The sequence below is a fragment of the Sus scrofa genome, chromosome 17, assembly GCF_054392235.1.
Source record: "Sus scrofa isolate SSC_HxYL_T2T_F1_AM1 chromosome 17, Sscrofa_HxYL_maternal_Yorkshire_Landrace_v2.0, whole genome shotgun sequence".
NCBI lineage: Eukaryota > Metazoa > Chordata > Mammalia > Artiodactyla > Suidae > Sus > Sus scrofa.
In genome coordinates, this window is record NC_139399.1 from 22,356,258 (window position 1) to 22,378,181 (window position 21,924).

The following is a 21,924-nucleotide window of genomic DNA, read 5'->3' on the forward strand; positions in this document are numbered from 1 at the left end:
AGACTTAATAAATGGTAGAGCAGGAGGGGGGGCGCTGCTGTTTTATTTGGGGTGGTCAGGAAGAGCATTTGCGTAAACACATGGAGGGGGTGCGGGAATCAGCTGTGCTGAGTCATACCATTTACTGAAGGAACACTACCTTCTTTTTATACAGCCATTGTTTTATAAACACACCTCTAAACACTGAAACTGCAATAAGGAAACTCTTTTGCAACTGTTTCAACTCAGGCTCCAATCAGATTAACATTTCAGGGAGCTACAGAAAAGCCTTGCTCAAGTTTCCTTTGCAATGCCGTCCCCTTGTGCTGAGGAGAAAGCAGTGCAGGGTCAACACATTTTTAATGTCCAGAATTCAAGAAGCCATGGCTCTAACCTTGAGGGGAAATTCCCCAGCAACCCCAGACTTTGACACAGTGAATGTTCCAAAATACATAAACAATATTGTGATTCAAACATATGTGAAATCCCCAAACCTAATATGAGGAAGGCCAACCTAAAAAATACACTTTGTGGAGTTTCCTAGTGGTCTTGTGTTTGGGCATTGGCGCTTTCACTGCTGCGGCCCGGGGTTCAATTCCTGGTCTGGCAACTGAGATCCCCTATCAAGCTGCTGCATGCCGTGGGCCCCCAGAATCCACTTTGCAAAATTCTATTCTGTTAACTACGTTAACATTTATTAATGTATTAATAATATTTTAACCAAATGAGATTTATACTCTGGATGCAAGGAAAATTCTCATCATCATGACACTAAGAAGAAAACTCAGAGAGGGCTGCATTGTTAAGGGGAACTGAAAGAATTACCACTTATTTAGTATTTACTATATGTCAGACACTGTGTTGGTGCTTTAGGTTCATGCTTTTTTTTTTTTTTTTGGCTGCACCCTGGTGTGTTGAAGTCCCCAGGCCCAGGGATGGAACCTGCACTGCAGCAATGACCTGGGCTGCTGCAGTGACAACACTGGATCCTTAATTTGCTGTGCCACATGGGAACTCCCTAGATTATTATTAATTAAAATTCTTAGTATTTTATAAGGGAAGCATTACCCCCATTTTACTGATGACTTACATGAAACGCAGTGAGACTATGAGGATCCCATAACTGGCAGATGGGCATTTAAGTAGAACTAAGATTTATTTAGTTCCAGAGTTCTCGTCGTGGCTCAGGGAAGCGACTCTAGTATTCATGAGAATACAGGTCTGATCCCTGGCCTCGCTCAGTGGGTTAAGGATTTGGTACTTTTTCCCCATACATTCTTATTTTACTGAATAATTTTAATATGAATGGACTTGGAATTATGTCAAATGATTTTTTAGAGGAACAGTAATTTAAGGATCAATGAATTTGTAAGGATTAAAATTATACAAAGTTTGCATGCTGACCAAAATGAAGTTAAATTAGAAATCAATGTAAAAACATGTAATCAAATATCTGTAAACTAAAAAACACACTCCTTTTGAATAAAACATGGGTCCATTAACTCTTTTATTTTATGACTTTGGAAAAGTTTTATAATTCCTAACGATTCTACACATTTCTTTTTTTTTTTTTTTTTTTTTTTATTTTCCCACTGTACAGCAAGGGGGTCAGGTTATCCTTACATGTATACATTGCAGTTACAGTTTTTTCCCCCACCCTTTCTTCTGTTGCGACATGAGTATCTAGACATAGTTCTCAACGCTATTCAGCAGGATCTCCTTGTAAATCTAGTCTAGGTTGTGTCTGATAAGCCCAAGCTCCCGATCCCTCCCACTCCCTCCCCCTCCCATCAGGCAACCACAAGTCTCATGTCCAAGTCCATGATTTTCTTTTCTGAGGAGATGTTCATTTGTGCTGGATATTAGATTCCAGTTATAAGTGATATCATATGGTATTTGTCTTTGTCTTTCTGGCTCATTTCACTCAGTATGAGATTCTCTAGTTCCATCCATGTTGCTGCAAATGGCATTATGTCATCCTTTTTTATGGCTGAGTAGTATTCCATTGTGTATATATACCACATCTTCCGAATCCAATCATCTGTCAATGGACATTTGCATTGTTTCCATGTCCTGGCTATTGTGAATAGTGCTGCAATGAACATGCGGGTGCATGTGTCTCTTTTAAGTAGGGCTTTGTCCGGATAGATGCCCAAGAGTGGGATTGAAGGGTCATATGGAAGTTCTATGTATAGATTTCTAAGGTATCTCCAAACTGTTCTCCATAGTGGCTGTACCAGTTTACATTCCCACCAGCAGTGCAGGAGGGTTCCCTTTTCTCCACAGCCCCTCCAGCACTTGTTATTTGTGGATTTATTAATGATGGCAATTCTGACTGGTGTGAGGTGATATCTCATGGTAGTTTTGATTTGCATTTCTCTTCTAATCAGCGATGTTGAGCATTTTTTCATGTGTTTGTTGGCCATCTGTATATCTTCTTTGGAGAAATGTCTATTCGGGTCTTTTGCCCATTTTTCCATTGATTGATTGGTTTTTTTGCTGTTGAGTTGTATAAGTTGCTTATATATTCTAGAGATTAAGCCCTACACATTTCTTGATAAGTATTTGGCATTGCCATGAGCTGTGGTGTAGGTCATAGACGTGGCTTAGATCTGGCATTGCTGTGGCTGTAGGGACAGCAGCTGCAGCTCCAATTTGACCCTTAGCCTGGGAACTGTCATATACCACAGGTGCAGACCTAAAAAAGACCAAAAAAAAAAAAATGATTGACTTAGTTCCAAATCTAAATTTCTGGTAAATAGGTGTGATAGTTTCATTCTTAACCAGGTAGAAAGTGTGTTTAAATCAAGGATTAACCTGACACTTGATATTGAGAAAAAAGGGGTAGCTAGGCACATCGTTTTTTCTTTAAGGCTGCACCTGCAACATATGGAAGTTTCTAGGCTACAGGTCAAATCAGAGCTGCAGCTGAGGCCTACACCACAGCCCAGTAAAACTGGATCTGAGCTGCATCTATGACCCATGCTGCAGCTTGCCACCATGCCAGATTTTTAACCTACTGAGTGAGGCCAGGGATCAAACCCCCATTTCTAGGGAGACAATGTGTGTCCTTAACCCCCAAGCCCTGATGGGAACTCCAGGACACATCTTTATTTATTTATTTGTTTTTTTAGAGCCACACCCTCGGCCTCGGGAGGTTCCCAGACTAGGGGTTGAATCGGAGCTGTAGCCACCAGCCTACGCCAGAGCCACAGCAACGCAGGATCCGAGCCGCATCTGCAGCCTACACCACAGCTCACGGCAACGCCGGATCCTTAACCCACTGAGCAAGGGCAGGAACCGAACCCGCAACCTCATGGTTCCTAGTCGGATTCGTTAACCACTGTGCCACGACGGGAACTCCCGTATTCACTTTTTTAAAGGCAACAGGCTGGAGAGGACACAACCAGACCATATTCAAATCCATATAAACCTTTTAATTAAGAGTCATATAAAACAACTAAAAAATGCAGATTTCCCCAGGTAGTGTAGATAAGGAAGCAAACAGGATTAAAACATGCACAATAATTTCCAATTTTAATCACAGGAAGTCAGGCGACCTTTGTATCCAATGTAAAAAAAAAAAAAAAAGTTCTCAAGTTACTCTTTGGAATAGCAGCATTTCAGGTTTTCTTGCCATACTTGTTTATTCCTCTGGGATGTGGTTGAGTAGTTGTGGAAGAAATACTCCCCTGAAAGTTTGGTTAAAACCAGACAAATCTCCTGAGTGTTTTCATGGAAATGTCTGACAACCAGGAAAAGCTAAGGAGGCAGGTTGAACCCAAAGTCTAGCTGTGGTAAGTTAGGCAGAACTGAATGTGGCAGCCATCAGGTAAAATGTTACATCAAGGAGCTTTATTTTATTTTATTTTAATTTTATTATTTTCGGCTGCACCCACGGCGTATGGAAGTTCCTGGGCCAGGGATCAAATCCAAGCCTCAGCAGCAACCCGAGCCACGGCAGAGACAACACTGGATCCTTAACCTGCTGCACCACAGCGGGAACTCCAAGGAGCATTATTCTAATATAGGGCCCATCAAGGTTTAGAACAATGGAGCCCAGGACTGTGGAAAAATGATCACCAAGTTTAATATAGTACAGTCGGCACTGATTTCTGCACAAATGTTTCAAACTAAGTTCTCTATTTCATGGACCAGATTTTCCAAGTGCCTAAGCCACATCTGGGCTGTAAGCTAGGCCTCAGAAGCTCAGGTGTTGCCTGGAGATTCTTCATTAACATTCACCTCTAAGGAAAGGCTGAAAGAGGAATTTCCAGTGACAGCTTCTGGCTCAGGGCTTAGGGCAAGGCTGTCTCGAGATGGCCCCCAGAACTGTGGACATCTCTCTTCTCAAACGGCTTTGCTGGAAGATAAAACAACAGCTATTTTTTTCGGGCATCTGAGCTCCAGCCAGATGCCCTGAGGTTTGCAACCTAAAGGAACTTCAAAGTGGAAACAGGTTTTTTGTTTGTTTTGTTTTTTGGCTTTTTTTTTTTTTTTTTTTTTTCTTTTTTAGTGCAGGGCATATGGACGTTCCCAGGCAAGGAGTTGAACTGAAGCTACAGCTGCTGATCTACACCACAGCCACAGCAATGCCAGATCAGAGCCATGCCTGTGACACATGAGCCACAGCTCATGGCAATAATGGATCCTTAACCCACTGAGCGAGGCCAGGGATCGAACTCGTGTCCTCATGGATACTGCTCAGATTTGTTTCCACTGCCCCACGACGGGACCTCCTGGAAACAGTTTCTGCCTTACCTTTACAACCCACCACCTTTGTGTGACAGGAGAATATTTACAAGAACATACTAAAATATACCTGATATTTATGGCTACCCCCAGTACAACATTTTATCCTCTGAAAACTCACTCTTCTCAGCATTGACAAACTGAAACAGAAAAGGACAGTTGAGGCAGCTGTTAACTGGCCCATGTTCATGTCTCAAGGCAGACAGAACAGAGCAAAAAGCAGAGGGAAAGAAAAGTCTATTATCAGCTTTTGATTCACTAAAGCCAAAGGCCTTGAGGTGAAAGAACACTGAGGAGTGATAAGAGCAAGGCTTCTCTACCCCACAGACTGGCCAGTGGCTGGGTAGACCGAAGCCACTGGGGAAGCTGACAGCCCTTGAACTTAGTCGTCTTTGGTGACAGGTCTGCCCTGCGTCCTGCTCTTCTCCCTGACTGGTTGTGATGGAGAGCTCGCTGAGTGCCTCAGGCTGGGAGGTGGATTTTTTTTTTTTTTTTCTTCTTGCCTTTTGAGTGGCACCTGCAGCACATGAAAATTCCCTAGCTAGAGGTGGAAGTGGAGCTACAGCTGTCAGCCTACGTGACAGCCACAGCAATGCAGGATCCTTAACCCACTGAGCAGGGCCAAGGATCGAACCCAAATCCTCATGGATAGTTGGATTTGGTGCCTCTGCGCTACAACAGGAACTCCCAGGAGGTGGCTTTTTTTTTTTTTTTTTTTGCTATTTCTTGGTCTTGGGCCGCTCCCGCGGCATATGGAGATTCCCGGGCTAGGGGTCCAATCGGAGCTGTAGCCACCGGCCTACACCAGAGCCACAGCAACGCGGGATCCGAGCCGCGTCTGCGACCTACACCACAGCTCATGGCAACGCCGGATCGTTAACCCACTGAGCAAGGGCAGGGATTGAACCCGCAACCTCATGGTTCCTAGTCGGATTCGTTAACCACTGCGCCACGACGGGAACTCCTTTTTTTTTTTTTTTTTTTTTTTTTGGCTTTTATGGGGAGAACTAGGCCCGTCTTCCTGAGCCCTAACTCAGAGTAGAAGTAGTTTAGACATGGAATGGGTCTGAGGAATGGGTTTTCCTAAATCCTGGTGTCACTATTTCTTCCAGAAGGACCTACAGGTGGCTGAGAGAGCCCCAGGAATGCGATGGGCTTGTGGATGGGGCAGTAACCTAAGAGCATCGATATCCAAGACCAGATGGGTCAACAGTCACCTCAGCAGATGCCACTCTGGACTGATGACACTGAGGGCCACTACCCTGGCCCCTTGTTGCCATCTGGTACCAGGTAACCCCACCTTTCCCCAGACCTTTACCCCCCCCAGACCTTGACCTCTAGGACAGGAGTGTATATGTGGACTCCCTTTGCCATTTTCACACAGCAGGAGTTACAAGCTATTTCTGTTAAGGAAAGCTATTTCTTTTCATACCTGAGTGTATGGAATAAGATTTGTCCCTGCTGAACATGATAGCACAGGGAAACTTATTCAATATTGTGTAATAACCTTATGGGAAAAGAATCTGAGAAGGACTGAATACATGAATATGTATAACTGATTCACTTTGCCGTATGCCTGAAATCAACACAACTTTATACGTCAACTATATTCCAATAAAATAAAAAAAGATTTCTCTCTGCTACATGTACCTTGAACCTTCGTCTTTGCTCTGATTTAGCAACAAAGCAGATCAGCACAAGGACAACCTCTAGTCATACACCTGCAGGGCCTGCAGGTCACAGAAATGTAGCTACAGGCTGGGCTTTAGAGCAGTGTCCCCGACCTCCCCCACCCCACTGACAGAAGAGATTATTAGCTGAGTTCCCCTCTAGCCCTGGTAGCACCGGGCAAAACGAGGACAGGGATGTGCTGGGCAGGGTGTTTGAAATGAGGCAAGGGTCTCGGGGTTCGGTGACGATGACTGCTCTCAGTCTGGCATGGATACACGGGATGGGCCGTGGACCCAGCGCCCAGCGAGGCCCGCCCTCTGTGTAGGCCCAGCAGGCCTGCCTTGCTCACTCCTGACCACCGGTCAGCTTGTGGAACAGGTCCTCGTCGAGCGACTCATTCTGGTCCTTGGAGCGTGTGGACAGGAAAATGTAGCCCCCGATGTACTCGTGCACAATTTTGCAATCCGCGCTCAGGCAGGTGAACGCGATGGAGACGTTCTGGTCAAACTCGATGGCCACCTGCGAGGGGAAGGCACAGGGTCGTTTACGCTGACAAGGACGGAAGAGAAAAGGCTGGAGGCGGTCCCAGAGCCCAGTAAGGGCTGCTGTAGTGCTGCTGATTGATAGACATATTTCCTCCCAACCCCCCCAAAATCCACCCTTCCATCAAAGCCTTCTAACCCTCTGCGCCCCCTTGTGGTGTTGGCTTTGCTGCACACCTGGCAAAACATCCCAATGCCCACTATGCCTTTTTATGTCCTGTCTGTCTCTGGCTTAGACGAAAAAACTGTCAGCACTCCTTGTGTTGAGGGGCGGAGGGCTTTGCGGATTTTTTAATGGAGAAGAAAAGGCTCATGTGAATCTTCCTGCAGCCATGGCCCTCACTCCTTCCTAGGTGGAGGTCATAAACTCAAGAAAGCACTAGAAAGAACTGAAGTGGCACTTGCTCTCCCCCCTTGGCTGCCCACTGTGATCAGCTGGGGACCTTTAAGAATCACTGATCTCAATTTGTGGTTGCCAAGGGGGAGGACGAGGGAGTGGGATGGACTGGGAGTTTGGGGTTAATAGATGCAAACGATTTCTTTCTTCCTTCCTTCCTTCCTTCCTTCCTTCCTTCCTTCCTTCTTTCTTTCTTTCTTTCTTTCTTTCTTTCTTTCTTTCTTTCTTTCTTTCTTTCTTTCTTTCCTTTTCTTTCCTTCTTTCCTTCCTTCCTTTCCTTCTTTCCTTCTTTCTTTCTTTCTTTTTTTTTTTTGCTTTTTAGTGCCGCAGTTGGGGGATATGGAAATTCTTAGCCACAACAGGAACCCCTTAAACTATTACAATTTAGAATGGATAAGCAATGAGGTCCTCCTGTATTGCACAGGGAACCATATCCAATCACTTGTGATATAACATGATGGAAGATGATATGAGAGAAAGAGTGTGTATTACATACGACTGGGTCACTTTGCTGTATAGCAGAAATTGACAGAACAATGTCAATCAACTATAATATAAAAATTAAAAGAAAAAAGAGGAGTTCCCATCGTGGCTCAGCAGAAACGAATCTGACTAGGAACAATGAGGTTGTGGGTTCGATCCCTGGCCTCCCTCAGTGGGTTAAGGATCCAGCATTGCTGTGAGCTGTGGTGTAGGTCACAGACGAGGCTTGGATCTGGCGTAGCTGTGGCTGTGGTGTAGGCCAGCAGCTGAGTTCTGATTAAACCCCTAGCCTGGGAACCTCCATATGCCACAGATATGGCACTAAAAAGCAAAAAAAAAAAAAAAAAAAAAAGAATCACTGATTTCGGTGGCTCCAGAGTCAGATTTATGTGGCCTTGAGGAGGCACCAAGGTTTTCAAGCCACTGCTTTAGGGGCCATCTGATCTCAGACCTTCCTTCTGCAAATGAGACCAGATGGTCAACAGCTCTACTGAGAGGAATCCGTGGTTCTTCAAGAAAAATATGTGAGTCTCTTATGTGCCCTCTATGTTGATGGCTTTCTACTGGTAAAATGAGAATGCCAATGGATTGTGGTAAGAGGTCCTATAATAGCAACAGCAGAATGTTTTAAATCATCAGGACACTTGGGAGCCTTTGACTTGATCTAGCACCTCCCATGACAGAGGCTTGGCTTGACTTGGTTCCTAGGATGGAGCTGATGGGGGATGAGAGGCTGGGGGCTCCTAAACTCAGAAGCTAAACTTTCCTCCATCACCCCTGTGAACCTCACTAGCTACTCTGGTACTTTCGTCTTTGGGACTGGAATGCTGTGCAGATGAGCAGTTGAGCTTCTGGGTCTTCACCACTGACACCTCTTGGCAGCCAGTCAGATGAAATCTGTTTTAGATTTATTTTGTATGCTATTTATATCTCGGATGATTTCTGCTAAATAATTATTGGCCTAAATCTTATATAATCCTATGCTGAGTTGAAGGAAATTAATCAAACTGGTTCAGCAATTTTAAAGTCTGTCTGAGGGAAACTAAGCCAACTGGTGTTAATTCAGAAGCATTTGGCCTGTGCTTGTTAGAAAACTGCCCAGAACTGCATGTGATTATTTTAAGACCTTTCCCATATGCCTGGGTTTCTGAGCTCTAAGTAGAAGGACACCTTTTTAAAATCAGAACAACCTGCAGTTCTGAGGGGACACACATTTATAGGCTCAACACTGAATATACCCCAAACTTTCCCTTTACCTGCCGGATTTCCCAGTTTACATTCCACTGTTTCATATTCGTGAATCTCCATGTTGTAATTGGAATTCCACTGTTTGCATCGATTCTAATCAACCTATTATATGAAACTCCCAGAATGTCATCTTTCTTGCTTCCTTTAAATCTGAAAATAAAAATTAATTAAAAGATGCAGAGTACCCCTGTGGTGCAGCAGGCTAAGGATTTGGCATTGTCACTGCTCTGGCTGGGGTTTGATCCCTGGCCTGGAAACTTTCACATGCTGAGTGCTCAAGGCCAAAAAAAAATTAAAAAGATACTACTGATTCCTGTAACATGATGTTCATTCACATACAACTTCTTAGAGATAACATCAAGATTTCAAAATCTTTTTTTTGGGGGGGGCTACACCCACAGCAAATTGAAGTTCCCAGGCTAGGGGTTGAATCAGAGCTGCAGCTGTCAGCCTGCACCACAGCCACAGCAATGCCAGATCTGAGCTGCGTCTGCAACCTACACCACAGCTCATGGCAACGCCACAACAAGAACTCCCTCTAAGTCATTTCTGAAGAACAGACAACGAGGGGTTCACTTTCCACAGAAGGGCATTTTTATTGTGATAGAATATGAAGAGTGGAGAGAATTAACTTAAATCATGTCCAGCAGACATGATTTAAGTGAAACTGACATCAGAGGAAAGCAAACGAAGAGGCAGTCAAGTCCACTAGTTCAAAATTAGCACCAACTCTGTATGCCAGGCACCCTTCTAGGCCCTGGGTTTAAAGCTGTATCCTGTCTGTGACCTACACAGACAGAAAGCTCCGGACTTCATGGAGCCTGGATTCACTGTGTGTGGGGAGAGGGTCATGAATCAATGAAATATATGGGTTCGATAAGGTCATGGAGAATAAAGCACAGAAGTGCTTTACTGGGAAGGGAGCACTGGTGATGAGGTGTCAAAATTTTAAACAGAAAGTCAGGGAAGATCTCATGCCTGTGAGGGAGTGAGCCAGGGGGATATATGGGGAAAGAGTGTCTTAGGCAGAGGGCATGGTCAGCACAATGGCTGGAGGGTTTTTTTTGTTTTTTTTTTTCCCCATGCTCAGGGCCCTGCCAAGAGGCCAGTATGGCTGGGCCCAGTGAAGGAGGGGAGTGGGGAGGATGTAGAATTCAAGAGCTGAGGTCTTGTAGGGCCTCTGCAAGGATGTGGCTCTTACTCCAAGTGTGACATGATGGCTTCGGATGGTGGTGAGCAGAGGCCTGATGTGGGTGGACTGAGATCTTTCAAAGGATGACTCTGGCTGCTAAGTGGAAAACTTAGGGGACACAGGAGAAGCAGAGAGACCAGGTAGGCACTCTGAACAGAGGTATGGAAGATTGTTACGAGTAGCCCAAAGTGTACAGGCCATTTGTGAAAAGACGGCATTCTAAAATTAAAAAAAAAAAGGAGTTCCCATCGTGGCGCAGTGGAAACGAATCTGACTAGGAACAATGAGGTTGCGGGTTTGATCCCTGGCCTCACTCAGTGGGTTAAGATTCTAGCATTGCTGTGAGCTGTGGTGTAGGCTGCAGATGAGGCTCGGATCCCGTGTTGCTGTGGCTGTGGCCTAGGCCGGTGGCTACAGCTCTGACTGGACCCCTAGCCTGGGAACCTCCATATGCCATGGGTGTGGTTCTAAAAATAAAATAAAATAAAATTAAATTAAATTAAGAAAAAAAAGGGTTCTACATTCTAGACCAAATGAGAATAAACTGGGCTCCAAGGAAGCCTCTTAAAACTGAACAGAGGAGTTCCCATTGTGGCTCAGTGGTTAGCGAACCCGACTGGCATCCATGAGGACGCGGGTTCTATCCCTGGCCTCGCTCAGTGGGTTAAGGATCTGGCGTTGCTGTGGGCTGTGGTGTAGGTCATAGACACAGCTTGGATCTGGCGTTGCTGTGGCTGTGGCGCAGGCCGGTGTCTACAGCTCCGATTGGACCCCTAGCCTGGGAACCTCCATATGCTGCAGGTGCGGCCCTAAAAAGACAAATAAATAAACAAACAAATAAATAATAAAACTGAACAGAAAGAGAGGCAAGGGAACACTGTGATCACCTGACAAGGTAGTAAGTGAGGCCGAATTCCGGTAAGGACTGCCACGCCTGGATGAACCGCAGCTTGGCTTCGACCAGGGGCATCTGGGCCACGTTCTGGTGGGCTTCCAGGATGCGGGCTGCCAGCTAAGCAGAAGCGGGACATGACAAATCCTCCTTAGCGATCATCCTGAGGGCTCCAGGGCCCCAGAGACAAGAACGAATGCAAGGCCCAACTGCAGCTGCACAGACAATGCCTTCCCATTCTTTCATTCATTCTCTCTTTTTCTAGAATACATGCAAATCACTGGGAGAAACAGGATCAGCCAACACAGATGCTTCTAAGATTCATGTAGGTGAAGACTTGCTCGTCCTTCTTTCTGGGGTCTGCAGACTCCTCAGACAAGGGTTCTACTTGAATCAGTTTATCTGTGTAACTTTCAACCCACTCTTATGGAAACCCAGTTTAAAATTTTAATTTGTGGGGAACAAATCATTCTTTTAATATCAAGTTTGTTCTGTGAATACTGCCATGTTCACTGAGCAGTATAGCTACTGCTAACAAAATTAACAGTAATTTCTTTGTATCATCAAAGACCTAGTTCATAGTCAAATTGCCCCATCAGCTGATTTTTCATGATGAGAGTCTCCATAATTTTAATTCTTCATTTGATTTCAGAAAATGCAGGATTTAATGCAAACAATCACCCCAGCAAGATTAGCAGTACCTGTTTAGACTTGTGTTTTTTTGCACACCGAGGTGACACAAAACACTCCGGGTTCATGTCCATGTTTTCGAGGCCGGAAGCCATCAGAGATGCTGCATTCCGGTTTTTCATCCTCAGAAAAGAAAGGATATTGAGGACTTCGGGCTGGTAGGAGCTGTCTGCCATGGTTTTGCCCTTCGATGCCAAGATGCAGGCAGCCATCCACTGGGCATATTGAGTCTCCTGCAGCAAACACCAGAAGGCTGAGAAGCGAGTTTGAGTGCAAAGCTGCCATGCTGGCAACAGAGCAGGACCTGGGCTCTCACCACTCTGGCACAAAACCGTCACCTTCCCAGCAAGGGAAGATGCAATTCTGACTGGCTGTTAATCACCTCACTTAACACTCAATGAGAGCTTTGGAGTCCCGTGTTGAGTTTCTAGACACCAAAGGGCCAGAGAACAGGAATGTCAGTTTTGAGAAATTCCACATAGGAAACCTTGCATTTAAAGATGAACCAGGGGGAGTTCCACTGGGGCTCAGCAGGAATGAACCCACTAGGATCCATGAGGATAATGGTTTGATCTCTGGCCTCGCTCAAGAGGGTTAAGGATCTGGTGTTGCTCTGAGCTGTGATGTAGGTCACAGACTCTGCCTGGATACCAAATTGCTGTGGTGGAGGTTGGCAGTTTCAGCTCCAATTCTGTCCCTAGCCTGGGAATTTCCATATGCTGCCGGTGTGGCCCTAAAAAAGACCAAAAAAAGAAAAAAAAAAAAAAAGATGAACCAGGGAGGAGTTCCCATTGTGGCTCAGTGGTAATGAACCCAAGTAGTATCTGAGAGGAGTTGGGTTTGATTCCTGGCCTTGATCTGTGGGTAAGGATTTGGCGTGGCTATGGTGTAGGATCCCGCGTTTCTATGGCTGTGGCATAGGCCAGCAGCTGCAGCTCCTATTCCCCCTCTAGCCTGGGAACTTCCATATGCCGCAGGTGTGGACCTAAAAAAAAGATGAACCAGGGACACAAAGGCGCAGCATGGAGCACAGACAGATGAAAACCCCAAACTACTGGAGAGTTTCCTTGATCTATACTTCCATTTTCTTTTTTTTTTTTTTTTGTCTTTTGTCTTTTTTTGTTGTTGTTGTTGTTGTTATTGTTGCTATTTCTTGGGCTGCTCCCGCGGCATATGGAGGTTCCCAGGCTAGGGGCTGAATCGGAGCTGTAGCCACCGGCCTACGCCAGAGCCACAGCAACACGGGATCCGAGCCTCGTCTGCAACCTACACCACAGCTCACGGCAACGCCGGATCCTTAACCCACTGAGCGAGGGCAGGGACCGAACCCGCAACCTCATGGTTCCTAGTCGGATTCGTTAACCACTGCGCCACGACGGGAACGCCTATACTTCCATTTTCATCTCAAGACTTATCTCTATGACAGAAGAAAATGAGGAAAAATCATTAAATGATTTCCCATATTATTTCTACCATGGCCCATCCCTAGTAAAGTTTCTAATTCCATGGTAGGTATCAGGTCCACTGGTGGCATCTGAACCACTTAGAGGTGGCTTTTATTGTTCTTTTAATGTCTGTCCCCACTTGTTACCTCAGGGAGGGGAGGGAGTGGTCCCAGAAGGCGATGCAGGTGAAGAGTGGAATGAATTCTTCAGAGCAGCGGTTAAGTGTGGTTCACTGAATCCCTGGCCTTGGTCTTCACCCTCCTAGCATCCACACCTCATGCTATGTAATTTTATAGTCCCTCCCTCCAGAGCCAGGGTGTAATTTCCCATCTCTTGACTTGACCTGGCCATGGATGTGTGTTAGCCAATGGAACATGGTGGGCATCATCACTGAAAGAGTGCTTAAGCTTTAGGTGCTCTCACCCATTCCCAGTTCCCATCTGGCACTTTTGTCCTCACTATGAGAAGAGCCTACCCAGGCAGCCTGGGACCCAGAATAAATCCCATGAGCTCAACCTGCAGTAAGGAGCCGAGCCAGCTGCCACCAGCCTGAATCATCCAACCCAGCCTCCCTGTGATGCTCCAGAAATGAATATTTATTGGTATGTGTCCTTGTGATTTTTTTTTTTTTAAGGCCACACTATCGCATATGGAAGTTCCTGGGCCAGGGATTGAATCTGAGCTGCAGCTGTGACCTACGCCATAGCTGCAGCAACATGGGATCCTTTAACCCACTGTGCCTGACCTGGGATTGAACCTGCGCCTCCACAGTGATGCAAGCCACTGCGGCTGGATTCTTAACCCACTGCACCACAGTGGGAATTCCCATGACCTTGTGATTTTGTGATTGTTACAAAGCAATAGCTAAGTGCTCTGATTTGAAAAGACACCTCAGATGGTTTGTCTTGAGGCTTAATAAAGGTGATGTGACTTAACATGTTTGTGGTTTTACTTACGTGGTCACATCTCAGATACACTTCATTCATCCCATCAGCAATGGGGATCAGTAACTTGATTCCAAATTTTCTCCCTGCCACATTTACATCTGGCACAACTTCACAGCCTACAGGATAAAAGGCAGGGACAGCACTGAGTCTGAGACATCTCTTCAACAAATAGCAGATGTGTGTCTAAAACAAAGACTTCAAACATGTCCCCTCCGATTTGATTCTCTGCTAAAAAAAATGAGGAGCAAGCTGATGACATTAATTAAAGGATAACTAAACAAGGTTGATGAGAAATTAGCATGGATAAATAAAAATATTTTATGGATTTCTAAAATGAATCATCAATAAAATTTTCAGGTTGATTTGACTATTCTAACTCATTGGAACCATTATTGAATTTAAACTTTGAAATAAATCAAGGCAGAGGGAATTCTTTAATCGTCACAACGACAACGGCATTGAATGCACCAGTGAATTAAAATTTTCAGTTAGTGCAGTTACCAGCACACTGCCACTTTCAGAAATTAGAAGACATGCAAGTGACACTGAATTAAACATAACTATTCTGGAATTCAGAAAGCTTTTCAGGATCCAACAATGTCTAAAATACTACATATATTCATTTTAGTTTTAAAATATTTATTATTTTTCATGGATGTGTAGTTGATTTACAACACTAAATTATTCACTAAATTTATTAGTTTCAGGTATATAGCATACTGATTACTGAATCAGCATGCTTGTACTCATGTACTGTGTTTATTTATTTATTTAGTTAGTTTTTTTGTCTTTTTAAGGCCACACCAACGGCATATGGAGGTCCTCAGGCTAGGGGTACAATTGGAGCTGTAGCCGCCAGCCTACATCACAGCCACAGCTGAGCCACGTCTTCGACCTACACCACAGCTCATGGCAATGCCAGATCCTTAATCCACTGAGTGAGGCCAGGGATCAAACCCGCATCCTCATGGAGGCTAATTGAGTTTGTTAACCATGGAGCCACTATGGGAACTCCCACGAACTGCATTTATAACACTAATTACCATTATTTCAGACACTTGGACACACTGTCCAAGGGACTGTGTAACGCAAACAACCATTCCCAGGTCCACATTTGGGATGTACGCTTCCCTGGGAGCAGGAGCTACAGGCAAGCTGCAATTTTGAAACCAGGGACAGACGGAAAGGTTCTGGTGGGAGTAAAACTTGCTTCACTGGTTGGAGTCGTGGCTTTCATCTGCTCCCTGGGCCTCCCTAAGTCGTACCAAGATGTAGGGCCCTCTTACCTCTAAGATTTAGTTTTTCTACTGGTTCTCCTTGTTCAAGCTCCTTGTTTTTAAAGTAGGCTATAGATGTGTCTTTAAAGACGAACCAATATTGTTTGAAAGCTTTTAATATTAGCTTCTTGGGCCTGCAAATTAAAGTACAGCCAGAGTTTGAAAAACCATCTGGAAACGTAAGACACATTACAAATTCAAGGGGAATCAAGATGCTCTAGAGACCCTTTCAAACAACATCCTCTTTATTTTTATTTTATTTTTTTTAAACTTTTTTATTTTTATTTTATTTTATTTATTTATTTATTTATTTATTTTGTCTTTTTTTGCTATTTCTTTGGGCCGCTCTCGTGGCATATGGAGGTTCCCAGGCTAGGGGTCTAATCGGAGCTGTAAGCCACCGGCCTACGCCAGAGCCACAGCAACTCGGGATCCGAGCCGCATCTGCAACCTACACCACAGCTCACGGCAACGCCGGATCCTTAACCCACTGAGCAAGGCCAGGGATCGAACCCACAACCTCATGATTCTTAGTCGGATTCGTTAACCACTGCGCCACGACAGGAACTCCCCTCTTTATTTTTAAAAACAATTTTCAAATTGCTAACTCGTTTCTAAAAAACTGAAAGTGGTTTATATCTTTATTCTTATTTTTTTCTAGGGCCATACCTATGGCATATGGTTAGGGGTTGAATAGGACCTGCAGCTGCATGCCTATGACACAGACGGAGCAATACAGGATCCAAGCCACATTGGGACCTACGCCACAGCTCATGGCAATGCTGGATCCTTAATCCATTGAGCAAGCCCAGGGATTGAACCTGCATCCTCATGTATACCAGTTGGGTTCTTAACCTGTTGAGCCATAATGAAACTCCTGGGGTTTTGATATGAGGTGAGGTTATTGCAAAATATCAGGAATTGGACCAGCGGGGACCACATGCTGACTCTGCTACTACCTGAAAGTGTGACCCTGGGACAGATACTTCATCTGCCTGGGCCATGTGCCCTGCAACTGTATGACGGGGAGGCTATCGACCTCCAACTCACGGGGCTTCCGTGAGGATGGAGAGAGCTCATCTCTGCAAATGGCAAATGGAACTGCTTGACAAATTATCGTCGTTACTATGACCATGATGATCTGAGAAACATCCATGAATCTAGTGACATCTAAAAAATTTTCTTTGTCTTTTTGTCTTTTTAGGGCCACACCTGTGGCATATGGAGGTTCCCAGGCTAGGGGTCCAATTGGAGCTGTAGCCGCTGGCCTACACCACTGCAAAGCAATGCCAGATCCAAGCCTCGTCTGTGACCTACACCACAGCTCACAGCGATGCCGGATCCTTAACCCACTGATCAAGGCCAGGGATTGAACCTGTGTCCTCATGGACACTAGTTGGATTCATTAACCACTGAGCATGATGGGAACTCCTAGTGACATCTAAAATGTTAGTTTATTTCTTGAATCTGAAAAAGGCTGTCAATATGGACAGCAATCACAATCTTCAACTTAGCAGACATAAAAATCAGATGTAAAAGTAAGCAACCTTTTCTGTACTTTCCTCTTGACCCTTAGGAAACACCACCTGAAAATTCCAGGGGATCACGGAAATCACCAGAATCTACAGCTGATCTATATAGACTCCACTGTTATTAAAAAATATTTTGGGGGAGTTCCCGTCGTGGCTCAGCGGTTGACAAATCTGACTCGGAACCATGAGGTTGCAGGTTCGATCCCTGGCCTTGCTCAGTGGGTTGAGGATCCGGCGTTACTGTGAGCTGTGGTGTAGGCTGGCGGCTACAGCTCCGATTGGACCCCTGGCCTGGGAACCTCCATGTGCTGCGGGAGCGGCCCTAGATAAGGCAAAAAAAAAAAAAAAGACTATATATATATATAAAAAATATATATATATATATATATTTTGGGGATTTCCCATTGTGGCTTAGCAGGTTAAGAACCTGACATAGTGTCCATGAGGATGTGGGTTCGATCCCTGGCCTCACTCGGTGGGTTAAGGATCTAGTGTTGCCATGAACTCTGGTGTAGGTCACAGATGCAGCTTGGATCTGTGTGGCTGTGGCTGTGACGTAGGCTGGCAGCTGTAGCTCCAGTTTGACCCCTAGCCTGGTAACTTCCGTATGCCAAAGGTGTGGTCCTAAAAAGAAAAACAATTTGGGGGGGTAATCAGATTTCCAGCCATGACACCTGTGGGGGCTAGGAAACTTTGTACTCTGGGCTAGAACAAGGTTGGTGGTGCCAATGGCAGGCTGGGTCATTCAAAATAGAAGGGAAGTGGGTACAGAGGGACAGAAAAAAGGTACTAGGAATTATATGTGGTTCAGTGGAAGGATCCCAGCCTTGGGGGTGGGTCAGGGTATCTCATGTCAGAAGGTATATTTCTGTATTCAAGAACAGGAGGGTAATTCCCATCTTGGCGCATCAGAAATGAATCTGACTAGGAACCATGAGGTTGCAAGTTCGATGCCTGGCCTTTCTCAGTGGGTTAAGGATCCGTGAGCTGTGGTGTAGGTCCCAGATGTGGCTCAGATCTGGCATTGCTGTGGCTGGGGCATAGGCCAGCAGCAACACCCTAGCCTGGGAACCTCCATATGCTACAGGTGTGGCCCTAAAAAGATAAAAGACATAAAAAAAAAAAAAAAGAACAGGAAGGAGTTCCAATTGTGGCTCAGCGGTAAATGAACCTGACTTGTATCCATGAGGAAGTGGGTTTGATTCTTGGCCTTGCTCAGTGGGTTAAGGATCCAGCATTGCTGTGAGCTGTGGTGTAGGTTGCAGAGGTGGCTCGGATTTCAAGTTGCTGTGGCTGTGATGTAGGCTAGCGGCTACAGCTCTGATTGCATTCCTAGCCTGGGACATACGCTGCTGGTGAGTCCATAAAAAAACAAAAAAACAACAAAAAAAGAAGGGGTTAGCTGCACTCAGATGTAATTCTGGGCAAGCCTTTTAACATGTCAGTACTAGTCTTTCCTTAGCTGCAAACATGTTATCATAACACAAAGATGAGGGAGAAGATGTTCATTAAAAAAACAATGTAGGACCTTCTGCTCTGGTTCAGTGGGTTAAGAGTATGACTGCAGCAGCTCAGGTCGCTGTGGAGGTGTGGGTTCAATCTCTGGCCTGGTGCACTGGGTTAAAGGATCTGGTGTTGCCGCAGCTTCCACCTGGGTTCAGTCCCTGTCTTGAGAACTTCCATATGCTGCGGGTGTGGCCATAAAAAAACAACCAAATAAAAAAACCACAATCCAAACCAATATATTACAGTAGATGATCACATAACAATTATAAAATAAAATTGAAAAACATCGTATGGGATTAACATTTCCAGGATTTAGAAAATCACTGCATTAAAATAGTTGATTTATTTATTTATTTTTGTCTTTTTAGGGCCATACCCGAGGCATATGGTGGTTCCCAAGCTAGGGGCCTAATCAGAGCTGCACTGAGTGAGGCCAGGGATTGAACCACATCCTTATGGAGACAACACTGGGTCCTCAACCTGTTGAGCCACAACAGGAACTCCTGCTTGTCCTTTTAACTGGACTGTAAGAGGATCAAAAGATCTTTTTTTTTTTTTTTTTGTCTTTTAGGGCTGCACCCATGGCACATGGAGGGTTCCAGGCTAGGGATCAAATAGGAGCTGCAGCTGCTGGCTACACCACAATGAGGGAAACACAGGATGTGAGCCGCATCTTTGATCTACACCACAGCTCACAGCAACACTGGATCCTCAGCCCACTAAGCAAGGCCAAGGATCGAACCCGCATCCTCATGGATACTAGTTGGGTTAACCACTGAGCCATGATAGGAATTCTGGATCAAAAGATCTTAAATTCCCTCTACTATCTGCTTCCAGTATGGTTAACCCTCCAGCTGTTTTCATACATCCCCAAAACTAATGATTATTGCTCCCATTCCTTGTCCCAGAGGCTGAAACTGAAGCACGGCAGGGAAGAAGGAGTGGGGAAAGAGGCTGTACATCCACAGGGATGCAACAGTCCTTTGTACACTGAAAACTACAGGACGTTGCTGAAAGAAACTAGAGAAGACACAAAAAAATGGAAAGACACTCCATGCTCATGGATTAGAAAAATCAACACAGTTGAACTGCCTATATTACCTAAAGCAATCTACAGATTTAATGCAATCCCTATCAAAATCTTAAGGACATTTTTCACAGAAATAGAATGAAAAATTCTAAAGTTTATAGACAGCCACATGGAAAAGAATGAAATGAGAAAGCTCCCTAACACCATACACAAAAATAAACTCAAAATGGATTAAAAACCTAGATATCAGACCAGACACTATAAAACTCTTAGAGGAAAACATAGGCCAAACACTTTCTGACATAAACGACAGCAACATCGTCTCAGATCCACCTCTTAGAGTATTGACAATAAAAACAAAAATAAACAAATGGGACTTAATCAAACTTCAAAATTTCTGCACAGCAAAGGAAACCCTAAACAAAATGAAAAGACAACCCACAGAGTGGCAGAAAATCTTTGCAGGTGAATCAACTGACAAGGGATTAATCTACAAAATCTATAAACACCTTCTGCAGCTCAATACCAAAAAAACACAAACAACCCCATCCAAAAATGGGCAGAAGATCTAAACAGACAGTTCTCCAAAGAAGACATACAGATGGCCAAGAAACACATGAAAAGATGTTCAACATCACTCATTATTAGAGAGATGCAAATCAAAACCACTCTGAGGTACCACCTGACACCAGCCAGAATGGCCATCATCCAAAAGTCTACAAACAATAAGTGCTGGAGAGGGTGTGGAGAAAAAGGAACCCTAGTACACTGTTGGTGGGATTGTAAATTGGTGCAACCACGGTGGAAAGCAGTATGGAGATGCCTCAGAAAACGAAACATAGAACTACCATTTGATCCAGCAATCCCACTCCTGGGCACCTACCCAGAGAAAACCATGACTCGCAAAAACACGTGTACTCCACTGTTCATTGCAGCACTATTTACAATAGCCAAAACATGGAAACAACCTAAATGCCCATTGACAGAGGAGTGGATCAAGAAGAGGTGGTACATATACACGATGGAATATTACTCAGCCATTAAAAAGAACAAAATACCGGCATTTTTTTGCAACATGGATGGACCTAGAAACTATCATGCTAAGTGAAGTCAGCCATACAATGAGACACCAACATCAAATGCTTTCACTGACATGTGGAATCTGAAAAAAGGACAGACTGAACTTCTTTGCAGAACAGATGCTGACTCATAGACATTGAAAAACTTATGGTCTCTGGAGGAGACAGTTTGGGAGGTGGGGGATGTGCTTGGGTTATGGGATAGAAATCTTGTGAAATTGGATTGTTATGATCATTATACAACTACAGATGTGATAAATAAAAAAAATTAAAAAATAAAGTTTATATGGAACCACAGATAACTCTGAACAGTCAAAGAAGTCGTCAGAAAAGAACGAAGCTGAAGGTATTGAATTCTCTCATTTTAAACTATATCACAAAGCCACTGTAGTCAAAACAGCATGGTATGGCAGAAAAACCCATGCATAAATGGACAATTATTTTATGATAAAGGAGAAAAAGCACTTTGGAGAAAGAAGTCTCTTCAATAAATGGTGTTGGGAAAACTGGACTGCTACAGGCAAACAACAACAACAACAACAATAACAACAACAAACCAAAACTACATTGCTATTTCACACCATACACAAAATTAACTCAGAATGGATTAAGATTAAAGGTTTGAATGCAAGACTAGAAACCATAAAACTCCTAGAACAAAACATAGTTGGTATGCCTAAATTTGCTAACATTGCTGAGACATTGGTCTTAGCAATATCTTTCTAGATAAGTCTCCCCAGGCAAGGGAAACAAAAGCAAAATTTAAAACATTTGATTACATAAAACTAAAAACCTTCTGTACAGCAAAGGAAACTATCAACAAAATGAATAGATAAGCTACTGAATAGGAGAAGATATTTGTGAATGATATATCAAATAACCGTTAACATCCAAAATATATATATAAAGAGTTTGTCCAACTCAACAACAACAAAAACCAACTCAGTTAAAAACTGGGTAGAGGACTCAATAGACCTTTTTCCAAAGAAGACATACAGGTAACTAACAGCACATGAAAAGATGTTTAACACCACTAATTCTTAGGTAAATGCAAATCAAAACCTTGAAGGTTAAAATCATCTCATGTCCAGCTATAATCAAAACTAAAAGAAGTTAAGTATTGGAGAGGATGTGGAGAAAACGGAACCCTCTTATATGGTTGGTAAGAATGCAAACTGGTGTAGCCGCCCCGGAAAACAATATGGAGATTCCTCAAAAAATGAGGAATAGAACTACTATATGACCCAGCAATTCCATTCTGG

The 21,924-nt window shown here is 44.1% G+C and overlaps 1 protein-coding gene across 4 annotated transcripts in view; it reads right to left on the bottom strand.

Moving 5' to 3' along the window:
• Positions 1-3,395: 3,395 nt before the first annotated feature.
• FERMT1 (FERM domain containing kindlin 1) overlaps positions 3,396-21,924 on the bottom strand; it is a 60,460-nt gene continuing 41,931 nt past the window's right edge. For 3 of the 4 annotated variants that reach the window (XM_001927818.6, XM_085004469.1, XM_021077598.2), the window contains exons 10-15: positions 15,525-15,649; positions 14,248-14,354; positions 11,858-12,079; positions 11,152-11,276; positions 9,081-9,222; positions 3,396-6,921 (exon numbers count right to left, since the gene is read on the bottom strand). In XM_001927818.6, the coding sequence (XP_001927853.3) occupies positions 6,748-6,921; positions 9,081-9,222; positions 11,152-11,276; positions 11,858-12,079; positions 14,248-14,354; positions 15,525-15,649 (895 nt within the window). In that variant the 3' untranslated portion in view covers positions 3,396-6,747. The remainder of the gene's footprint in view (positions 6,922-9,080; positions 9,223-11,151; positions 11,277-11,857; positions 12,080-14,247; positions 14,355-15,524; positions 15,650-21,924) is intronic. The other variant, XR_014832797.1, reaches the window with a different exon arrangement.